We start from the raw sequence: 24,548 nt of genomic DNA, 5'->3' as shown, positions 1-24,548 counted from the left end.
TTGAATGTTCTGGGACTTCCCCCGATCGCCACCAGTTTTCAAAGATAATGGCCATTTGCAATCACCTCAGCCAACTCCCCCAGTGCCCTCGGGTGCATGGCATCCAGCCCCATGGACTTGTGCATGTCCAACTTTTCTCAATGCTCCTTAACCTGTTCTTTCACCACTGAAAGCCACTTCTCTGCCCACCCCCTCTTCCGCTCAGCTCTCTGCTCTCTGCCCCCCATCGCCCATCTATCTTGCACAGGGATTGCGAACCAGCGATCAGAGAGGTGGCGCCGCAGGCTGGGGCTCCAGCCGCCTCTTTTACCCCCCGGGGCGCTGCCAATGGAGGGGAACATAACTGAACCAGGCTCTGCAGGCAGGCAGGGCAGGGTGAGGCCCACAGTAACAGCTCGAGGTGGGGGACGCTGGTCCCTGGCCCGGGGCAGAGCCACCGCCGTCTACAGCCCCGCTTGGGGGCCAGGGGAGGGAGCAGCCGGGGGGGGGGTGTCACCCGGGGCAGCCACCTCGCCCACGGCGCATGCGCAGAGAGGGTCTACAGGCCTGGGGGAGGCGGTGTCTCCTGTGACACCTGGCCCAGGTGTGGGGCGCGTCACGTGGCCCCGCCGCCTCCCTGCCCGGCAGCTTCCGCCTCCTCCCAGCGCTGCTCGGGCCGGCCAGTCGGGAAATGCCCGGGCCGCTGGCGGCTCGCTGAGCGACCCCCAGGGGCTGCAGCGCCGAGCCCGGAGCGCCCGCGCCGCCATGAGTAAGCTCGGCAAGCTGTTCAAGGGAGGCGGCCCCGGGCGCCCCAAGGGGCGCGCGGGCCCCACGCCCCAGGAGGCCTTAGCCCGGCTGCGGGAGACCGAGGAGATGCTCGCCAAGAAGCAGGAGTACCTGGAGACCAGGATCGAGAGGGAGCTGGCCGCGGCCAAGCAGCACGGCACCAGGAACAAGCGGGGTGAGCCCAGCCCCCGCCCCCCCAGCCAGGGGCTTCCCCCCTGGCTCGCCCCCCGCGAGGAGACCCCCACCCCTACAGGGGGGCCTGCGAAAGCTGCCGCTGGGCACCTGTTGGGAGCTGTCCTGCAGGTGCTGGGAAGTTGGCGGTGAGGGGAAACTTAGCCAGCTGCTATTCTCGGGCCCGGGCTGCTGCGGGGCATTGGTGGCCGTTGCAGGGCAGTGTGATGCAGAGAGATCGCTGGCTTTCAGTGTAAATGCCTGCTAGGCATGTCAGCTTGTTTGAGTGGAAAGCTATGTCTGTATTGCACATGACAACACCAGAAGCCGCTGAATTTGGGTGTAATTCTCTCTGTTGGAGTGTGTAGGTGTATATAGGGCGGCGCAGGGATAGCTTCATTTTAGTTTATCCATCAACATGGCATTTTAAATACGTTTAATATCCTGCATGAGTTTAAATACTTCCATGTAGAGACCAACTATGTATCAATATTCATTGTATTCCTTTTAATGCCATATTTTGGTACAGAGAAAAAAAGAGAAGATGGAAGGTTTTGTAGGAGAGTATTGGCTCATGCTAGAGTCTAATCTATTTTAAAACTTGCATGTACATGGTGTTTGGTTTCTTTTATGACTTCCTCGAGCCTCTCCAGCTAAACAGTAAAAATGTTTGGGTGTGTGAAGTCAGAGGAGTTGTGTTTTCATGTTTGTACACTAGTGCTTTACAAGAAAAGATTTGTGTAATCAATGCTTTTCAGCTTAATCTGTTCTATGCTCACAATTACTAAATTATCTTGCCCTTAAATAACTTATTAACTGTGGGCCAGATTGTGAGGCCCTTATGGATATTGAATAGTACTTTGCACTCTACATTCTGTTGACATCAGTGGGATGTACTTGTGGTGCCAAGGATTGTTCGACATAAATAAGAGCAGCACAGTCCCGCCTTAGGGCGGTGAAATAAAGCACCAGCCTTGCAGCAGAGACATAGTAGCCTCCATTGCTGAAGTACCTGAGCATCTCCCATCTATTTACAGATTTATTCTTACAACGCTACGGGGAGGTTGGGGAAACATTTACAGATGTGTATAAATGGATTAAATGATAGGAAGTCTATGGTAGAACTGGGAAATGACCCCACGTTTCTCTACATGGAGCCTCAATCACTGACCATTTTTCTTCGTTTAGCTGTGGGAAGAAATCCGTATTGGGGGAGCGGGATAGTATGGGCTTGATCCTGCTCCTACTGAAGTCAGTGAAAAAAATCCCATTAATTTCTGAGAGTGCAGGAGCAGGCCTTCTGTTGCCTCGATAAATAATTGAATTTCAAAAGCAGGGAAACCTGAGCAACCTTAGAAATAAGTTGACTAGAGTTGCAACAAGCTGTTTTTTCAGAAAATTTAGCCCCTTTAAACGCCAGTGTTCTAGCTCAGCTCTTTTAAGAGCTCAGTGGTGAGATTTTTAACTGTTTCTGAGCCAACCATGGTGCCGAAATTATAAAGTAATCTTCAGTACAGGACCACTGCCTTGAAACATGTTCCCCCTTCCCCAAATACCATGAGAGGCAGTGTTGTTGTAGCTGTGTTGGTTCCAGGATATTAGAGAAACAAGGTGGGTGAGGTAATATCTCTTATTGGAGCAACTTCTGTTGGTGAGAGAGAGACAAGCTTTTGGATTTGACAAAATCTTTTTAGATCTGAAATTTAATATACCACTAAAATTGTGCTATGTTAGTAGGCAATCTGGTCCTTATTTCAGTAGTGGGTTTTCCCCTTTAGTTGATCTTTCTACTGATGAATAATTTTAAAGGCTAACATCATGTAATTTAAATATATAGGAGGATACTTTGGGGAAGTCTCATAGAAGGCTGCTTATTAAGGGTAGTCTGCTGTGCTTTAGGTTTACTGTACTTTTCTCTAAGGATTATTAGGAGTTAAAGATTTTAATTAAAAAGGACAACTAGGTAGATAACTGTATAAGAACAACAGGATAGTGAGTAAAGTCAACACAATAGAACCTTGCACAAATGACTGAGAACCACTGATTTACAGTATCTCAATCTTTCCAGACTACTGTATCCCTTTCAGGAGTCTGATTTGTCTTGTGTACCCCAAGTTTCACCTCACTTAAAAACTATTTGCTTACAAAATCAGACCTAAAAATATAAAAACGTCACAGCACACTATTACTGAAAAATTGCTTACTTTCTCATTTTGTCTGTATGGAATTTTAGCTAGTGCTTTTTATGTAGCCTATTGTAAAACTAGGATAGTATCTAGATGAGTTGATGTACACTCTGAAAGACCTCTGTGTACTCCCAGGCAGGGGCGGCAGGTTTGTATAACTTTTGGTGGTGCCCAGAACGGGTCCATGTCGTGTCCGTGTCCCCCTGCCACCTGCCTAAGGCTCTAGGAGGGAGTTTGGGTGTGGGAGGGGTAGGGCTCTGGGAGGGAGTTTCGGTGTAGGTGTGGGCTCTAGGCTGGGGGGTGGGGTGCAGGAGGGGGTGAGGGGGACAGGCACTTGGAGGGAATTGGGGTGTGGGGTCTGGGCAGGGGGTTGGGGTGCAGGAGGGGGAGTGAGCTCTGGGAGGGAGTTTGGGTGTGGGGGCTGGGGCAGGGGATTGGGGTGCAGGGGGGCAGGCTCTGGGAGGGAATTGGGGTACATGCTGGGGCAGGGAGTTGGGGTGTAGGAGTCGGGCTCTGGGAGGGAGTTTGGGTGTGGGGACTGGGCTGGGGCAGGGGTTGGGGTGCAGGAGAGGGTGAGGGGTGCAGCGCTTACCTTGGGCAGCTCCTGTAAGCGACCAGCACCCCGCTCTGGCAGCAGCTCCTAGGTGTGGGGCCAGAGGGGTTTCCATATGCTGCTGCCCGCAGGCACCGCCCCTGCAGCTCCCATTGGCCACAACTTGGGGTGTGGGCAGTGCATGAAGATACGCCTCCCTTCTGGGGGGCCACAGGGACATGTCGGCCCCTTCCGGAAGTGAACTGGAGCGGAAGCCATCTTAGCCCCGTTGCGCTGCCGGTGGTGGTGGCGGGGGCCCTGGGCCCTTTTAAATTGCCTGGGGGACACTCTGGGGGAGGCACGCAGGGGTGGCAGGCTGAGCCGGGGGAGAGACCCGGCTCCGAACTTCGGTGGAGCTTGGCTCTTGTGCTTTCAGATTAGTGAACCACGGGCCCATAAAATTCGCCACCCCTGCCCCCAGGGGTACACGTACCCTGGTCGAGAATCACAGATGTAAATGACTGAAATTTGCAAATTAGCTAGTGAACAAATAAAAAAAAAAACAAGTATGCTATCTCCCAAAATATATCCCTTTCATTTGTTTTGAGCATTGTGTGTTTTAATTATCACTGATAATATTTAATAACATACTAGTCAATATACTATGGTATATTTTGCAAAATATTTAGTTGAAAGGAAAATAGATAATACCTAAGTAATCTTGTTACATGAACTGGAACTATAAGAAACTGAGTACAAGTTTGATTTTACTTTGCTTAGCTGGGGTTAATATGTTGTGGGGGAGTGGGCACTGGGGACCATTTCATTTGTAATTGCATGATCTGAGAGGCCTTATGTACCTAAAATAGGAGTGTATGAGACAGGAGCAGGATGTACACTGCAGAAATTTTGCACATCCCATACAGAATGCATACTGGCTGAATAGGAATGACCTCATTAGATTCCAGGTGAGTGAGTCTGAGCTTAGCAATACTAACATTAGTGAGGTCCCATTCAGGCCCCAGTTCTTCATGAGCTCAAAGGATTCCTGAAAAGACTTTGCATAACATCAGCTGCCCAAGAAGTGTGACTTAAGAACTATAATAAATTAGCTACGCAAATAGAAAGATATTGGAATCTGTCATCTTCCTCACTGATAAAATTGTTGAGAATACAGCTAATTCCTGCATTTTAGTCTGAAAGTAGCTACAAATGTAGTCCTAAATGACTTCCACCTTTCCATGTTAATATCTCATTGCAGCTACATGAACTGTGGGGGTTTTCTCTCTGGCGAGGGTACAAGTGAAACATTTTGGAATTAGTTCTGTGTTGGTGCTTTCATTACAAGCTTTGTTTCCTTCCACAACAGCTTTGCAATCTCTCTGTGTACCATGTACAATCACCTGTTTGTACTGAATTTCTTTGCAGACTCATTGTGCCACATCCTTCGCTCCATTGACCTTAGTCAATTTGCACTACACCTATTGACCCCTGTTGTGGTCTGGCCTTTTTTTTTTTTTTTCAGCATGCAAAGAGAACCAAAGAAATTGAAAAGAATGTGAACCAGTCACTCCTTGATCTGCACAAGCTGGCAACTGACAAGAATGACCCTCATTTGTGTGACTTTAAAGGATAGAAAGTGATCTAAAATATAATTTTAGAAATTGAATAGGTTTGAGATAGGGGAGGAAGGTGAAGTTATTGGGAAGATGCAAGCTCCATGTCTGTTACCATTGCATTCTCTTCATACTTCTAGATCAGCAGTTCAAATCCAGCTGCAGGTCAGGAGTGGCCAGAAGTGGTTATTACTTGATGGTGATGTGCTTGCCCACATGGAATGCATTGGTGTTCTCTGTGCAGTGTTTTGTGGAGTGGTTTCCACATCACAAAAACCACCATCCCCTACAATTTCAGCAGAGAAACCAAGGACTGAACAAGCATATAGAATGAAACAACCTTCTCATGGCTAGAGGTGATACCTCCACTTGAGATCCACTGGTGAGGTAGGTTGGGGAAGTCTGCAATGCTGCTGCCTGGGCTACATTATTTAATTAGATTGTGGTCTCAATCTGGCACCTTCTATGAACACTCAGAATTGACTGAAAAGAAATTGAACAAGTAAAAAGGGGATAATCTTCTTTCGTGACTAGGAACAAAGTTTAACTAGAGAGCCAAAAGTCATACAGCAGTGATGACAAACCCTAGGTAGAGGCATGGGATAACAACAACCTTAGGACATTACTAATAGACCGTGCCGCAAATGTCATGTTGATGCATTTGGGCATGCCTGGTGTTCTGGCATTCCTTGTAAATGACTTAGTTGTCATAAGGTTACTGACACTGAACAATGATGCAACAGTTTCATGTTACCGCAAAACAAGTCCATCATTCCAATAGCAGGGAGTATGTCCGATGAGGATTGAAGTGGATTGGTAGAGCTATGTGGGGAAACTTTCCCAGCACCCTGACTGTACCATGTGTTACAGCCAGCATTCCTAGTCCTTCATTTTCTTATTTTTTTAAAAAAAAGCATCAGGCCCGGAATTGTCATGTGCTATTTGTAACAAATACACAATCTTCTCTCTCAAGTTTTTAAGAATTATGGGCCTGATCCTGATGTCACTTACTCTGGTGTTATTTCATTGGCTTCTCAAGTTACTCCTTATTTGCACCAGCGGGAGATTAAAATCTGACCCACTGGGTAAAAGAGAGCTGTTAATCAGTACTCTTACAGAACAGATCTTGTGGGAGGCACACGTTGCTCACTGCCTAACATACCTCTTAATTTGAGAGCCCTAAGGACAGACAAATTTGTGCCAAATACCTAGTCTGATAAAGTGAGAAATTTTCTGTACCATTTTTATGAAGTTTGTGTGCTTCAGTTTCCCTCGTTCATTGAATTGCTACTCACTAGGGGCAAAAGGTTTAACACTGCTCTGGGAACAGCACAGGAGACAGGTGTTTGTGTGTGTCAGCTCCCTGCCTGGGTGGAATAAACAGACATTAGGGAACTGGCTGAAATTGACCCAGATCAACAAGGGGTCCAGAGAGATGACTCAACACCCAGAAGCTCCTGCCTGCGGGGATTGTGAACTTGGCATAGACCTGCCTGGAGAACAAAGGACTGAGCCTCAACCAGGAAATGATAAAGAGCTGGCCTCTGAAAGAGGCTGGGAGCTCTTTATGGGTCTGACTAAGGAAGTCAGCGAGAGACAGAGCTTGAAAATGGAGTTCACTACAGCTTGGCTGGTGAATTGCTCTGGCTTGACCAGAATGGATTTATGCTTTAAGCGTTATTTCTCTATCCTAACCTAAGGACTTCCAGTGCTGTGTTCCAATAAATCCTACTCTGTTTTGAAAATGTCTGGGATGTCATAGCAAATACTTACTGGCTGGGCTGCATAAGTCCCTGGAAAGTGTACAAGTCTCTATCAGACTCTATCTGCCACAGTTGGACTTGCTGAGCAAAGCTCATGGTGTGAAGCAGGGTTGCTGGAGCCCAGTAGCTCAGTCTAGGAGGCAGTGAGGATGCGTGGCCTACCCTTAAGGAAGACTGGGGCCCTTTGGGGGTCTGGCACACTGAAGGGTCAAAGAGACTGTTGAAAAACTGGGGTGTAGCACAGCTCCGATGGCTTGGTGACATCTAGTACAATGGAACCTCAATTATCTGAACTCCAGTTAACTAAAATGCTGATCTCCAAAAGTCGGAATAGTCCCCTAAGGTTTGGCTTCAGTTCTTAAAGCTTAAGGGACTGATTCTTATCAATAATTTACATCCAGTTAGGCCCCTTTACATTGCCAGATTTCTACTGAAAACAATGGAAGTTAAGAGCCTAAACCTGCAAAGTTTGTAAGTGTCACAGGGGAGAGGCTTTTTACTGCATATACTACAGGCTCCTAGACCAATAATACCTTTTGTCCTTGAACCCTGTTACGTTCAAATGCTTAACATTGTACTGTAAATAAAGTGATTCGTAGCAAAGAAATTATGCTTTGGGCACATCAACCTAGCAGTGCTTAAGAATACTGTAAAGAAACGCCTATGGTAGCCACCATGTTCCCCTAATTAGGAACCACCAATCTGCATCCCGCTGGATCTTATGGGACACACGCTGGCCAGTGGCTTTTATCAAAGGTGGTGCGTTAATGGCGATAAGTCCTTCTGGAAGGTGGGCACCATGAAGTAAAAACTACTATTAAGAGCTGTAAAACCTGCACAGATTTTGTGTATTGGGGTGATTTTGTTTGTATTAAATTGTTTTGGACAAAGATTAATAAACAAATTAAATATACAGTCTGGACCAAATTCTTAGCAGTTGTAAATGGCATAACTTTTGAAGTCAGTAGATCGATGCTGATTTGCACCAGCTGAGTATATAGCCTTAAGTGTTGTTTCACTAACATGAAATGGAAATTGTACTTTGTGTAGAAAAATAGTTTGGTAAATGGATTGCAGAGTTGTGTAGTTTGACATACTGCCCTTAGGAATCACTGGTGTTACTGTCTATCTGGATTTCCCCTGCGAATACTGCATTTCCGACACTAGGCTCTTGTTTATAGTTTAGAAGATCAGATCTAATTCTCTACCGGTGGTCGCAATGGTGGAAGCCATTATGTAGTGAAAGCAGAGGTATTTTTATCACTCTGCTTCATCTCTCCTTGATTTAGTTTTCATGATGTGGCTCTCCAAATGCCTGTCTAACCTATTACTTGTAACATTGCCATCCCCAGTGAAGCTGAAGTGGTGGAGAATTGAAGATGCAAATTTTCCTAGTGTAGATGCAATGGTAACTTTGCCTGCCTCACCCTTTCCTCTCCACGTAAGCCTAACAGTTTAGCAATCCATTCATTTCATGCTAGTCACCTGTGTAAAACCAAACCAAAAAAAAAAAAAAGTGGCTTTAGGAAACTGTTGGAGCAAGGCTGATCCAGTGGTTATGGCACTAGCCTAGATTGTTCTGCTACAGACTTCCTGTGTGACCCTGGGCAAGTTGTTTAGCCTTGGTGCCTCAGTTTCCCATCTGTAAAATGAGGATGATAGTAGAGCTGGAAAAAAAAAATTCACCTAAAACTCTTTTGTTTGGAGAAAAAAGCAGATTCAGTGACACTGAAACCTTTTTGGAATTCATGTCCATTTCATCAAAATGTTTCAGTTGAAAAAAATAAAAAAAAATTTGTTCTGACATTTTCACAATGAAGTGTTTTTGTTTTTGGTTTTTTGTTTTTGGTTTTTTTTGTTGTTCAAAACAACTTTGTTTCGGAGTTTCTTTTAATTTTCATAAGCAACAAAATTTTAAAATGGTTGAAATCAAAGCAGTGTTTTGATTTTTGTTAGAACAAAACATTTCATTTGACGAGAAATAAATATCTATCTATCTATCTATATTTTTTTCAATGTGCTGGAAATGTTGAAAAATTTCATTTTTTTGTTTGATCCAAAATCTTTCTTTTTTTCTGGAATTACCCATGAACTGCAAAATCCATTATTCACACAGCTCTAGATAACAGCACTTCCCTATCTCACAAAGGTGCTGTGAGGACAAATGCAATCAAGACTGCAAGGTGCTCTGATAGTAAGGTAATGAAGACCCTGTAAGTAGTATAACTAGATAGGCCAAGTGATACTCTGCTGAGCCACACGCAGGCTGAAGCATAGTGCACCTGATTTTGAGAGCTCTGAGCCCTAGTAGCTGCCACTCACTTCACTGGGAGCTGCAGGTACTCAGAATTTCTTAGGAGCAGACTATTGTTAATGTAAGAGCTTGTGGTTTCCTGAAGAAAACATAGTTCTGTTCCTGGTTAAATTGGTGTGACATTTATTTCCTCAGATTATACTCTGATTCTTCCTGCCTGACTCTATTCTTTTTCTGAAATCTTTGGAATGGAGAACATCCTTTTTCAGCCTTTCTGTGAAGTAAGTTTATCTCCTCTGTTCACTTTCTTTGCTTTTTGATGTCATTTTATTCGTTTAGTCCATTACAGCTGGGTTATTTATTATACAGTAGCATTTCTGAGAAGATTTTCAATACAATTCTACCATCTACTTGTAACACAGTTACAAATGTTTAAGGAGTCCTATGTCTATCCAATAAGGGGGTGTGGGGGCGACCCTAAATCAGTTGAACATTATATCTGAGACTTGGAATCTACAAAATCTAGACATTTCAAATCTGAGATTCACAGGGAAGCTTTAACTCCCTTGCCTCTAGGTATTGTGATGCTGCCTCTTATGTACATGATCACGTAATACTAGGGGCAATATGATAACTAGCAAATGTGGCATTCAGTTCACAAATATAAGTTAATCAAGTGGGGGCATGGGAATGTTGTATATCTTGGAATGTGGAAGAGGTGAATAAATTGATTTGTTATGAAGTGATGCATTCCATAAGTGCATAGTGGGAAAGCTAAATTCAGTGAGTTAATAAAGATGGCATGTTACATTTATAAAGGCAGGCAGCTAAATATGTGAAAAATAAAGAATTCTCTCTCTTACGGTTTCTACTTGGAAGGAGTCCCCCTCCACCTTCAACACAGAACCTTCTGGATGTCAAAAATAACTGCTCTGCATGTAGAGCTAATCCATAGTCTGTATGAACAGTCACTAATACTAGGGTGACCAGCTGTCCTGTTTTTAAAGGGACAGTCCCATATTTAAACCCTCCTGCAGGTGTCTGGACTTTTTCTTAAAAACGGGCAAATTATCCCATATTTTCTGTCTCTCCTCCTCCTTCCCCCTGCTCCACACACACATACACATCACTAGGAGGCAGGTCCTGCTGCTGGCCAGATCCCTGCTTGCCAGCCGCCTGCCCATCAGCAGTGAGTGTGGGAGTCCTAGGGCCAACGATGGGGGTGGGTGTGCCAGGCTGGTGGTGGGGCAAAGATGCAGGGCGTAGGGCCGGCCGCTCCCCCTGCTGGTCTGTCAGCGCAGCCACCACTGTGTGCCAGCTCTTAGCCAGCAGGGGCCCGCCCCCAATTCTGTTTCCAGCTGGCACTGGCTGCGAGCTGCAGTAGTTGGTGAGTGCAGGCAGGTGCCAGGTGGCGGCTGGTTATGTGTTGCCTCTACTGCCCACCGATTGGCCCTTTACATGCTTCCCCTCTCACTCTCCACTCCCTGCTTTGCCCCTTTGCGCCCCCGCCCCTCCATATCTCCTCCTGGCGGGGTGCATCTCACTCCCAGCTCTGTGCGGAGAACCAGCCCCTGGTTGGAGTGCTCAGCTCACCAGCAGCCTGGCCGGCAGGCTCCTTCCTCCCCCCACTGCCTCTGGCTGGGCTGGCACCCCAGGAAAGCCCAAGACCCTCCAGCCCGGGGCACTGGCCAGGAGGAGCTGAGCCCTGCATGTGCCAAAGCCCCACACAGCGCTGGCATGGGGAAACCTCTCTGCTCCTCAGCTAAGCTCTGGAGTGGCGGGGGGTTGGGGGAAGCAGTTTTCAGCCTGTTCATGCCCTGAACCTGCAGGCTCCACAACAGCCCCCAAGACAGGGGCATAGCACCTGCTTCACCCCACCCTTCACCCCAAGTCCTACTCCCAGGAAGTGCAGGGCTGTTCCAGCCCCTAGGTACCCTCTCCTGCTGAGCCACCTCTCTGGCCAGGTTCGCTGAATCCCTTGCTGTCAGCTTCCCTGGGCCCTGCTGCACAGTGCATCCTTAGGGCTTAACCCAGGGGTGGACAAACGTTTTGGCCTGAGGGCCACATCTGGATATGGAAATTGTATGGCCCACCATACATGCTCAAGAAATTGGGGTTGGGGTGCAGGAGGGGATGACAGCTCTGGCTGCAGGTGCGGGCTCTGGGGTGGGGCCAGAAATGAGGAATTCAGGGTGTGGGAGGGGGCTCCAGGCTAGTGCAGAGGGTTGGGGTATGGTTGGCGGTGAGGGCTCTGGCTGGCGGTGTGGGCTTTGGGGTGGGGCTGGGGATGAGGGGTTTGGGGTGTAGGAAGGTGCTCCAGGCTAGGATCGAGAGTTTTGGAGGGCTGAGGCAGGAGGTTGGGGCATGGGAGGGCCTCAGGGATGCAGGATCTGGGCAGCACTTACCTTAAGCAGCTCCAGGAAGTAGCGGCATGTCCCCCCACTGGCTCCTACATGGAGGCATGGCAAGGCGGCTCTGTGCGCTACCCCATCCGCAGGCACCACCTCTGTAGCACTCACTGGCCACAGTTTCTGGCCAATGGGAGCTGCGGGGGCGGCGCTTGGGGCGGGGACAGCATGCGGAGCCCCCTGGCTGCCCCTATGTGTAGAAGGGGGGACATGCTGCTACTTCCAGGAGCTGCGCGGAGCAGCCCCCAACCCCGCTCCCCAGCTGGAGCACGGTAGCAGGGCAAGCTCCAGACCCCACTCCTCAGTGGGAGCTCGAGGGCTGGATTAAATCAGCTGACGGGACAAATGTGGCCCGCAGGCTGTAATTTGCCCACCCCGGTTTAACCTCTTCCTGTCTGTGCTGCAGCCGGAGGCGGCCGAGTTATGTCGGTGTCCAGCAGCAGCCTGGAGGCGTGAGCTGCCTTTTGACACCGTGTGGGCAGGAAGGGACAAGCTACTTCCAGCCACACAGGAGCGGTGGGGAGGCGGGGAAGAGAGAAGCTGTGCAAAGACACAGGCCAGGTCATCCCTTCGCCCCCTCCTCCTCCCTTGTAGATGGAAGCAGCTCCCGTACAGTGCCGAAAGGCTGCTGCTGGCCACATTCTGGTGTGAACCCTGGCAGAAATCTGGGGATGGGGAGCATGTGACCCTGCATACCCGCCCCCCTCCCTCCTCCCCACGTGTTGCCTTAAGAAGATGCGGTGCTAGGTACCAGGAGAGGCAGGTCTGTCCCGTGGGCCCAGCCAGGCATGGAGGGCGGAGAGCGCTGGGCAGGGAGGGTCAGGTCGGTTGGTCACCTCCCCTCTCATGTGAGAGAGGTGTACGGGAGTGTCTCTCTCTCACCCTTCCCCATGTGTGTGGTGGGATAGGGGAGTGTGTGTTATCCCTCTCAGCCCTTTGTAGGGATAATTTGATCCCTTCCCAGCTGGGTCTGATAAATCCCCCAATGTCTGGTCTTAAAGGGGCAGAGTAGCCTGCTACAGGCTGCTGGAGAGACGGAAGTGAGAGAGTGCCTGTGGGAAGACAGCTATCCACACCCGGGCCCGAATGAAACCCCTCCTCAAGCCCAGCATGGGTCATCTTTTCTTGTGTGTTTGTGCTTATGCCTTATGGTATTTTTATGCTGCTCTGCTCCCACTGAAAAATCCTGTTTGTTGCTATATTATTTCAGCTGAGTCACAGAGATAGTAGGGAGTGGCTGAACCTTGCTGGTGGCCTGGATGTAAGGGTCAGGGATTGGCCCCTACAACAGTTTTGACAAATAGATCCATCTAAAGCATGTTGATCCCCAAAGAAATCTGACTCCGCCCTCTCAGCTAGCTGACCTGTTTGGCTAGGTGACTCAGGATTTCTCTTTATCCTCCCACTTCGCAGTTCTGGAATGGGCTTTCAAGGAGCAACACTGACAGACACCATCTGTCACATGATAGTGTCTCTCTCTCCATCTTTTGTTTTCCCTATTTTTCTTTCCTGTTTTCCATCCTCCTTTTCCTTCCTTCTCCTATTTCCTCCTTTGCCTGTTGTTTTCCAGCCCCTCTCTGATGTGGCTCCTTTTCCTCCCGTCTTGTCCTGTTTTATGCTTTGACAGGGTGAAACTCAGTGCCTCCTGCAGCGGAGGAAGACGCTGCCTCTGGGCTCCAGGCAATGCTGCTTCTCTCTGATGCACAAGAGGTGATAGCCTATTTCCGCAGAGTAAATCTGTGCAATAGCAGAGCAGGCAGGCAGACCACTGAGCAGTGCATTTGATGGAGTGGGTCTCATTTTCCCTTTGTTTATGTTTATGTGCCAGTGCTTATAGATAACAGCTTAAAATAAGGCAAAAGAATGTGAATTCTTAATGTCTCCTACATTATATCCTGTTCCATTTACACTGTTCACTGTCACTGAATCTCAGGTGTGCATTTCAGTCTGAAAAGACAGTTAACTGTGTCCCTTCTGATTACACAATAGCTGCATTACAAGCCCTGAAGAGAAAAAAGAGGTACGAGAAACAGTTGAGCCAAATTGATGGGACGCTCTCCACCATCGAGTTCCAGCGGGAAGCGTTGGAAAATTCCCACACCAACACAGAAGTGTTCAAGAATATGGGCTATGCTGCACAAGCAATGAAAAAAGTGCATGAAAATATGTAAGTGCATTCTGTCCACTTCCACAGAAGGGGTTTCAGTGCTGTAAAACTCACCCTCTGACGGTATGGGTTAAATGTTTTCGTTTCACTGAGAAACCTGGTTCTGATTTTGTTTTTGTTAATGTTTGGGGAACACTCCTGATAGTGTAATGTTACATTTGGAAGAAAAATAGCTTGTCTTAACAGCAAATCTGAAAGGTTGCCCTACCGTCCTATGAAATGCACAGGGATGTTATTAGGTGTGAATTGCCTTTGGGAGGCGCTCAGGGCAGAGAGAGCAACAGAAGAATAGCACTTAGAGGAGCAATATGGACTCTTCTTTCCTAAGTCTCTAAATGGCTGTGTAATTCAGATTTTTAAAGGTGTCCTAATTCAACTCCAGTTTAGCAGAACTACTCATGTGCTTAAAGCCTGTTGAAGTAAAATCAGTTCTATTCAATATGGGTTCTTATACTCCCCCCCACCCCCCAGTGCATTAAGGGACGGGACTAACATCTGCCATGTTTGACTTGTCAACTTCTCACATGCTTAGTACCTTGCTAAATTGGCACCTTAAATTGGAGACTTTCTGTATTCAGAGTTTTTAGTAATAAAGGGACCAGAACCTTTTCAGATTAGGGTTTCCCAAGGCAGACATGGTCTAAAAATGTGTATTTTAAAAACAGTTTAAATACTATTTCTCTAGGGACCTAGACAAAATTGATTCTTTGATGGATGATATCACTGAACAGCAAGCGGTTGCCCAGGAGATCTCAGAAGCTATTTCAAACCGAGTTGGGTTTGGTGATGAGTTTGATGAGGTTTGTATTGCAATGAAGTCAAGGGTAAAAGTTGTACCAGCCTGATACAGTGATTTTTTTTTTAAAGCCTTTTTCCCATGCAAGTTGTGACTGTCAAATTGCTTAAATATATTTAATCATTTATAAAATGTATTTAGATATGTTTAAAAGAAGTTTTGATCTCACAGACTCGCTCTCCATGTTCTTACCCTGTATGTGTGGACGTAACTGAAATGTGTGATTTGCAGTGCTCCAAACAGATGCACACTTGACTGGGCGTATATCTGGAGCACTGCACATCAGCATTTGTATGGCACATTGCACTGTTTGCAACGCTAAACACTCAGGGCCAGACTTTGAAAGGTATTTAGGTGCTTAAAGATGCAAATATGCACTGAGCAGGATTTTCAAAAGTGCCTGAGTGGGTTACGTGCCAAACTTTCTAATTGACTCCAATGGGACTAGGCACATAACCTGTTCAGGTGCTTTTGAAAATCCCCATAGGCATCTATTTGCATCGTTGGGCACCTAACCTTTTGAAAATCTAGACCTTAGGGCTTTATCCAATGCCTGTTGACCTCAATAGGAGGCCTCCTGTTGACTTTGGGCACTTAATCAGGCCCTTAATTATTTCTAAACCAAGTTTTTTTCAAATGTGAAAAATACTAATTCTCACTGAGGGCCTAAGGGTCTGATCTTATGAAGTGATAAGTATTGAAATCAATGGAAGGCAGCAACTGATTCTTGAAAGCACCCAGCACCTCTTGGAATCAGGCTCAAAGTCCATGGCAAGTTGGAAGATTTTTATATATTGATTTTGATTTTGAAATGATGAGCACTAAAAATTGTTTAAACAGTGTCCAAAGCGGTAAAAATAACTGTAGTCACTTTTGCCACCCCAGTTGGAAACAAGCATACAGCATTCCAGTCCTACAGAGAGAGAGAGAATTTTTCAAACCTTTTAATACATGCCTGAAAAAAAATACCCTTCCTTTGTGTTTGATTTTTTTTGCTTGGTTCTTCAATATTTAGCCTTTCGGTGGCTTGTTAAAGAAACCTATTGTTTGTTTTTGTTTTTTTTTTGTTTTGTTTTTTCCATTAACTTCTGTTAAGTGAAAAGATGGGCAATGTAATCTGTCTTCTTTAGAGGCCTTTAAACCACAACTGGATGTCTCTCAAAGATGTGTTATGGTCTTGATGCAGAAATTACGGGGGGAGGTTCTGTGGCCTGTATTAGGCAGGAGGTCAGATTAAATGATCGTAGGCATCCTTTCTGGTCTTAATTAGAGCCTGCTGGGAATGTTTTGACAAAACATTAATCCATCAAAATGTCCATTTGCCAAAACTTTTCACAGAAGAAGGGTCAGTTTTGAGAAATTTACTGTTTCTAAATTTTTTTTAATTGACTTTTCATTTTGAAATTTAAGATAATTTGTATTATATAACAAAACACCAGTGGGTTTACCCATCCTTCTTGTTAAATTAAAACTGTTAGTTCAATTGCATCAGGTGAGATTTCTGGTAGAGATGGATAAGTATGAGTGCTGTTATACAAGGCACTGGTAAGACCTCACTGGAATACTGTGTACAATTCTGGTCACCCATGTTCAAGATTGTGTCACAATTCAAATTGTGACAGGTGCAGAGAAGAAATACTAGGATGATCAGGGGAATGCAGAACTATGTTCTGAGAGGAGACTGAGTATGTTTACACTGCAAAACAAACAAAAACAGCTGTGGCAGCAAAGCTCGGAGCCCAGGGTAACTGACTCAGGCTTGCGCTATGGGGCTAAACACAGCAGTGGAGACGTTCCTTCTCGGTTTCAGAACCCGGGAAGCAGCCTGCTATTTTTAGCCCCTGCAAGGCCAAGTTAGCTGATCCAGGTGTGGAGACTCACCACTTTTTTGTTTTTGCAGTATAGACAAACCCTAAAAAAGCATGTCTCATCTAGCTTAGCAAAACCAAGGCTGAGAGAGGATATTACAGCCCTCCATAAATACATTGGGATAAACCCCAGGGAGGGAGAAGAGCTAGTTAAGCTAAAGGACAATGTTGGCACAAGGACAAATGGCTATAAACTGGCCATGAATAAATTTGGGCTGGAAACTAGAAGAAGGTTTCTAACCATCAAGAGGAAAGTGGTTCTGGAACAGCTGTCCAACAGGAGTTGTGGGGACAAACAACCTACCTGGTTTTAAGACTGCGCTTAACAGATTTATGAAATGGATTATATGATGGAGCTACCTGAGCTAGCTGGAGACTGGACATGATGGCCCAAGAGATCCCTTCCTGTGCTATGTTCCTAATGGTACTTTGATCAGTGATTGTGGTTTGAGATGCCCTTGATGTTAACTGAACCCATTGCTTGAAATATAACTTTGCAAATGATGTCTTGCTTGCATTCAGGATGAGTTGATGGCAGAATTGGAGGAATTGGAGCAAGAAGAACTGAATAAGAAAATGACCGATGTCAGATTGCCAAGTGTCCCATCCACATCGCTGCCTTCCCGCCCTGGTAAGCTGCCTGCCATTTTAAATTTCCTGTAATTAAGCCATGTCCTGAGAGAGAAGGGGAAGAGAGTGAAAGCTCAAATGAAGCGTTTAACTCAGCTTTAACTTTTAATGTAGACTTCTTACCCATTTGTTGTGCCTGCTCACATGAAATATAATGAGGGTGTTTGGTTTGGTTCATGGAAATGTTTAGGATCAAATTCTCTGCAGGTGTAAATGGATGCATATCCATTGGCATTTGTTTGGCCTTTAACATAGGTGCAGAGGTATTTTCCAATGAATCATATAGGTAGGTACTGCAGAAGCAGGAAGTTTTTTCCCCCTTTCTGGCAATGCAGCCATTTGTTTCTTTTGAAATAGGAGGCTGACCTGGATTCAGAACATTTCATGAACACAGCTCCTTCTCCTTAGCATGACAATGGGTTGAAATTTGCCACGGATATTGTGTTTACCAGCGAAGGAAGCAAAACTCCTATAAATTTAGAGACATAGCTTCAGTTCCTTTCCTTATGGGCCACGCTTGCTCCCTGAACAATCTCATTCTGAAATTAAACAGTAGCTAATAACTAACCACACAGCCCTTCTTTTTCTAGAGTCCTTCTGAACCATTTACTCTACAGTTAACTTTTATCCACTGAATTTTTTTTTTACCTTGTTCCAGTGTTTAGGGCTCAAAATACCTCGCACTGAAGTCAGGGAGCTGAATCAGACCCATAATGTCCAGGGCTGTAAGTGAGCTACTGGTGAGAGCATAATGGCTGTGCATTTAGTCTGCCTACTCCCTGCGCTACCATCTTTAGCTCATATTGAGTAAACTGCTTTGAGATACCTCTAGGCTGACTAGCGTTACACAAATCCTGCTGCCAGTGAATAAAATGGTTCTGTTACTCGAGTCACTGATTATTGTTAATCTCTCACTGTAGCATCCTCCAGGAAGAGAGTGGAAGATGAAGATGATATGAAGCAGCTGGCGGCTTGGGCTTCGTAACATCAGACTGCAGTGTTTAGAACAACAGCTTTCTTATGATACAGGTGTAAAGAGTTGCAATAACATTTTATATGCTTAACAAGTCAGACCCAATTTGATCACTTGTTTTACTTTGGTAGGGCCAAATGATTTTTTTTTTTTTAACTTCGATACTATTTTTAAATGTGGTGGGGTTTTTTTGTTGTTTTTTTTTAAAAAAAAAAAGATTTTTAGGACTCGGTCAGTCTTGTCACTTTTACAGTGAAGAATCCAAATGGAATTTTTATTAAAAAGAGCTTTTACTGGGTAGAGCCTTACTACACAGTATTTTTGTGAGACACTAAGGCCCCATGTACACACGTGACCAAATTCACTGCTGGAGGGAATGTTTGAAATGTAGCAAAGTCGTCAAGGTTTACAAGCAGTGGTCAGCCTGGCTCAGAGTATTTGAAAGCTAGTGGAACAGCTTCCATAAGCTGCTCTGAACACATGGACCCAATGGGGCTGCATGTGGGCACAGAGATCATCCACCCAGAGCATCTTGCGGTATCAAGGTCACAGATTGTAAGCTCCTGGGGGCAGAATCTTCTATGGAAGGCTTTGGGTTTTTGGTTTTTTTCTGAAAATCACCATATACGCCTATATAATTAGTTATAATCAAGGTTTAAAATCAGTTCAGGCTCATTCAGTGAAAATAGAGTTTGGCTCTCAAGTGTGACTAGGGGAAAACCAGAGAGTGTAGAATTAGGTTTAATCTAGGTCCCTGCCGGTTTAAAACTGATTCGGCTAACTCTGTTAAAGACCCAGAGGAGATGCGGCCTAACTACTGCTTATATGCCTCCCAACTTAACTTTTCCAGGATGAATCTTAACTTCATATTACAGATTGTTAAAAGAAGTCATAATGGGACTTGTAATGCTGTGATTTCAAAACAACATTGGTTTCCAAGCATTGAGTTCCTGTACTGAGACGTGAATGGAAATTGTATTCAAATGTTAATATTTGAAATTTCTTTTAACTTCTTCCCTTGAATGTGAGTGATTTATTTGTGGTGATTATGTACAGTATTGCGCAACTGATTATTTTTAGTCTGAAAGGACAAATGTTATTTTGAGTGCTGAAGTACTATGTATGCAGAGAAATCAAAACAAGCAAAATTAAATGTTTCTCTGTCAAAGTGAATTTTGATGTTAAATGAGACCTCTGACTTAGTAACCCACTACCATCTGCAGTGAAATAGTGAAACACTTAAGTTGTGAGGTTTTCTAGAGTACTGGAAATCAAAGTAGTACTGATCTGGGTTTCTTGTTTTAAAAATTTTAATTGGTAATCAGGCCAGCCAGGAAACAGTGGACAACGGGGGCTCTTTATCCTTGTAGCAGCAGTAGATTAACCACTTAAGACTGTGACAAGCACTTTGGCCTCACACCAGCAAATGACTTCAGTTGCCATTCTCCTGTACTTAATGTTAAGCATGGGCTTGTGTGTGTCTGACTGGATAAAGGCCAGAGTGCTCAGCATCATGCTGGATTGAGCCCTGTTAGTGGAATGGGTTTGAAATTACAAATATGACTGGATTCTCCTTCCGTACACTAGTACAGAACTATTGTAACTTCATTCACTTCACTGGAGTTACTTTTGATCTATGCAGGTATGAATGGAGAATCACGTCTGGGTGCTAGGCTAAGCAGCTAAGTGGCCTGTTAGGCCTTGTCTACACTAAAGGGAAAAGTTGTTCTAAGCTACACAATTTGAGTTATGTGAATAGTGTAACTCAAATCGATGTAGCTTAGATCTGCTTACCGTGGGCTCCACACTACGCAACATCAACAAGAGACACTCTCCTGTCAACTGCCCTTACTCTTCTCAGGTGGAGTACAGGAGTCGACGGGAGAGCGATCGGTGGTCGATTCAGCCAGTCTTCACTAGACCCGCTAAATCCACCGCCGATATATCGATTGCCGCAGCGTCGGTAAGTGTAGACAAGCCCTTAGAGAAACCCAGGTGCATGTGCAACTCTGCTCCAGAGCTAGGAGGCACCAGAAAGAATCTTTCTGGAGCAATAGAAAGAAAGCTGGAACTTTGTAGGTCTCTATTAAAATAGTATATTTTAAATGTAAAAGACTACGCTTTAAAATATATTATGGAAACTAATACAGTAACGTAACAGTGTCATTCAATTATATTGCATTCTAAAATGCAAGACAAGATACTGATGAGAAGCTGCTGGGACTAGGGGGTTTATTAAAACAACTAATCTTCTGCGTTATTCAGATCTGTTTTCTATGCATTTGGTGAGAGTCACACTTTCGAGGTGAAAAGCCAGCTTTTCTACGTAAATGTACCTAAGTTATGGATAAACCGGGTAATGGTGATGGACTGCTTAGGCACATAACTGGCCAAGTGTTTGCACAGATCTGATCACTATGCACACCTCTGGCATTTCTATACATAAGTTAGGCAGTGCCAATCTGTTTACATGCTTAGTTTAGAAAGACTGGCCTATAGCATCTGTTTTTTCTCAAGTTAGTAGTTTTCCAATACTTAGCACTTAACCTATTCAAAGTGCTTGACTAACACTAATTAAATACAATGTATATTTGATTGTACCTTTTAGAAGTAGGCGGAGATATTTGTATGGCTATTTAATTTCTCTTGAAAATAAAGACACGGTCCCTGCACTGGAAAGCTTTCTCTGTGTCTAGTTGTGTACAGCACACATTTGTATGGGATCTAAGCATCTTATAAGTATCTAGATATTAACAACCAGCGACTTTTTGATAACTGTAGGCAGGGAGTCAGCGTCGTTGTGGCACAATGAAAGGCTTTTCCCCCCAGGCACCGTAGTTCTCAAACTCCAGAAATCCCCAGCATACCTTCAAAGACTATAGAGGACTCTGGAGTCCACGTTGTTTTAAGTTAGCAAAGGTCAAGGCAATACATAGCCATATCGATAACCCAAATTCTAAAGGTGAGAAATCTCACTGGAGAGACCACCACAAATTCCCAAACACCCTTGGTAGGCTAAGAGAATACATCCAAAGATGTATATGAATCTTCCCATTTCAGACTACCGATGACTTTAGTCCACTTCAGAAAATGCAAACCTGCTGCCTTTGTGCAGGAGCCTTTCCCGTGATCAGTTCAGAAGACAGTGGAAAGTTAAGAGGCCAGTCATTATCTTGAGCAAGCTGGCACTACAAACTGCAGAATTCCAGCTACATTTTAGCCTATGTCCTGGTCCCGCCCTCAACTCCTCTTGATCTCCATGGGAGTTAAAAGGTGCTCAGTGCTACATCAGAGTTGCTGAGGCTCTTGTAGAATCTGGCTCTTGAAGAATAAAGCCTTTGAAGGCCTGGGAACCGTAACCTACAGTCATCCAACTGAGATGTCCTAAAGACTTAAGTAGGATTGCTGTGACCCAGGGAGGCTGAGAGTTGGGTGGTCAGACGACTGTTTGGGAGCAGAGATGCCTCTTTGCTCTAGTACGCTTGTCCAAAGCAATCAGAGCATAGCACTGACTGGCCAGAATCTGAGTGAACATTTTGATTTTTAAGGCTTTTGAACTGAGGTACCTTCAGTTGAAAGGCTCTGTGTGGTTACAGGGCTGGATCCCCAGGTGCACCAATCAGTGCACTGCTACTGAAATAATTGGAACTATAGCTACAGCTGAGGAGCTAGTCTTTATGTGTAAATTGAGATGCAACTGAAAACTGCCTCTTTCTTTTTGAACATATGTCTCTTTTTCTGTGCCAAGATGGTATTTGTTTAGTATGGAAGCAGAAGGACTTGCTAGAGCCAACCTGCTACTGTAAGAGTATTCTGCATTAACTTGAGCATATCTTACAAACCGGATTTTAGAAGCATAAAGGTTCACTATAGCTGACTCCACTCTGTGAAACCATCTTTTTTAACAGTGTTTCTTTTAGGAATCTTTTTTTCTTACTGGGCTTTGATACTTTAATCTGGGTATTTTCAAAAAGGGAAATATTTAATTTTTTTTACAAATATTAAGTTTGTGCTGTTTGTGTAAATTAAAAAAATTAATATTTTGGTGTAAATTGTTCTATAGAAGCTTTTGCTTATCTTATGGTACCTAAACTGTCCTCCCTATGCTTTAATTCTGTTATCTGGACTGGGCAAACTTTGGTTGTGTTAAGGTTTTTTTCCAAATCTTGAACAATGTTGGGGGTGTGTGGTGGGACTCCCAAAACTAGATTTGAATTCAAAAGTTTTTCCAAAAGCAATTCAGCTTAATATATATATTCTAGGTAAAGTGATGCATAGGCTACATTCCTGGAGTCCTGTCGGGGATCTTCTACCTTGCAGAGAAAATTCCACTGAATTAGAATGAGTTCCTGTAAAGCGGACACTCCTTTCCTGGAGTTTTAAGGAAGACATGCAAAGGTGTTCTCTTCTTTAATTGGGCTTTGTGCCCTTTTGGGTTTTTTTTATTTTTATAGAGAGCCTCGAAGAGCTGGACAGATGCATGTTTTCCCTCTTTCTGAGGCTGCTAGAGATTGCCTCCAAAATATATATTCTTGCCTTTCAGCTCTCACTTGTCAAATCCACAAAGATGACCCTTCTCCAAACATTCATTAGACATTGGAGTTAAATAGGGGTCAACACAAACATGAGAGAGTTTTAAACAATCCAACTTAGAATCATCTAAGGGAGGACATCAAGTTGGGTAGTTTAGATGACGTGGTGCCTGAAAACACCCTTGGCTGCCTTGGAAGAATTAAAGATTACTCCAAAAATCTTAAATGTGTCATTTCTTGACTTTCTTCACTTTGTAACTCTGATGCTTTAACATAGCTGTGTTAATTGCTTAGGCCTGGTGTGTGGGTGTATACTGTGCATATTTTTTAATGAGATTTTTCTCTCTCTCTCCTTTCCTCACTTCCCTCCCACAGTCTTTCCTAAACAAAGCTCATGCTTGCTAATATTTGCGTTGAGCTTTTGAACTCATGTTACTTGAGTGGGTTCAAAATGAGACAACCCCAAGTCTGCCCATTCCTATCTCTCACTGAGTATTGTAATTCTACTGCTGAGGGCAGAGCTTTCTGAGCAGACCCACTCTTAAGCTGGAATTTGCTCTCTGTGGCAATCTTCTTTCCCAGTCCTACCCACTTAATGAAATCCTGGATTCCCAGCTCACTCACAAAGCTGCAAGCAACTGGGGAGCGTGTTTAGTCTGTTTCACCAAGAACTTGAATCTCTCAAGCCTTAATACCACAGTGATAGACACCAAGTAAATGCTTGCAGTAGGAATAATTTACATGGAACACACCTACTATATGTGAAGAATACATCAATTAACACTCAGCCCTAAACCCTGGTAACAGAACAGCTAAGACAAGTTGCTAGATTCCAACGCTCTTACTGGCAGCTGCAACAATGAAAAACAAAAAGGTGTCCTGATAGCAATATGCTCAGCTCCTAGGCACCAGGGGTAAAATTTGCAAAAGTGATTTAGGCACTGACGAGAAAATCAGTGGGACTTAAGCTAAGTCATTTTTGGAAATGGAACTTAAGCACTTCTGAAAATTTTACTCCTCCTTCTTAAAAGCCAGGAAATAGTTTGGAGGCTTTTTCTAAAGAGACCTTTAATATCACAAGCCTAATCTTATATGCACACCAAATATTAATTTCAGCATGTTGCAACTACCATCTTTGTATCATTTGTTCATTCAGGTAGTTGTGAGCTGGTGGGAATGAAATTGGTTTAATTTAGGAAGATAAGGGGGAAGTTAAAGATTCCAGAGTAATTTTTTATTTGAAAAAACACATCAATGGCCTTGAGAGCAACAAATTATCAGTGCTGGTAGTCTTTCCTTTGTTGAAATCAAAGAAAAAACCTAAGATCTGCTCTTCTATCAGTGAGGAAGGAAGATTTGGAAGCCCTATGAAGTCAAGTGGGAGTCACCGGTATCCCTGCACTCGCTACTATTTCCTTAAAAGATTAAATGGTACATGTTTTAGATGGGCTCTAAATCTTCAGATGTATTACATGGCTCCCTATGTTGTTCTCTGGGTTAAATCTAACCAAAGGAACATTTTGGCATGAGATCATTAGTTTAATTAAATACTGAACTAATCTAGGTCAGCCAGGATTTACTGGATATGGAGCTGGGTTGTTTAAAATGACTGATACATTCTTTGAATTTGCAACACATGAGTATCATAAAGCTGCAAAGCAGGTTGGTCTTGTAAGCTGCACCAAAGGCATGGCTGCGTAGGATTTGGAGGGAAAGGAGTTTGTTAGCCAGTAGGTGGAGCTCTGTATTCAACATAGGAACGGTAACAGACTGGGGGACTGAAATCCGCTTAGCAGGCTCCTGCTTTCAAATAGAATTTTATTTCAATCTCACTAATTGATCATCTGGCAAAGAAAAGGGCATTGCATGTAGGAATGTAAATTTTAA

At 44.5% G+C, this 24,548-nt stretch overlaps 1 protein-coding gene across 1 annotated transcript; it reads left to right on the top strand.

Moving 5' to 3' along the window:
• Positions 1–527: 527 nt before the first annotated feature.
• Positions 528–22,887, top strand: CHMP4C (charged multivesicular body protein 4C). Its single transcript, XM_037892373.2, has 5 exons — positions 528–940; positions 13,685–13,862; positions 14,548–14,662; positions 17,049–17,157; positions 18,077–22,887. The coding sequence occupies exons 1-5, from the start codon at positions 745–747 to the stop codon at positions 18,139–18,141; spliced, it is 663 nt and encodes a 220-aa protein (XP_037748301.1). The 5' UTR covers positions 528–744; the 3' UTR covers positions 18,142–22,887.
• Positions 22,888–24,548: the final 1,661 nt, after the last annotated feature.

Source organism: Chelonia mydas, chromosome 2 (assembly GCF_015237465.2).
Source record: "Chelonia mydas isolate rCheMyd1 chromosome 2, rCheMyd1.pri.v2, whole genome shotgun sequence".
In the NCBI taxonomy this organism is placed as follows: domain Eukaryota; kingdom Metazoa; phylum Chordata; order Testudines; family Cheloniidae; genus Chelonia; species Chelonia mydas.
Note: the sequence above shows the minus strand (reverse complement) of the source record. Positions and strands in the feature narration are given on the sequence as shown.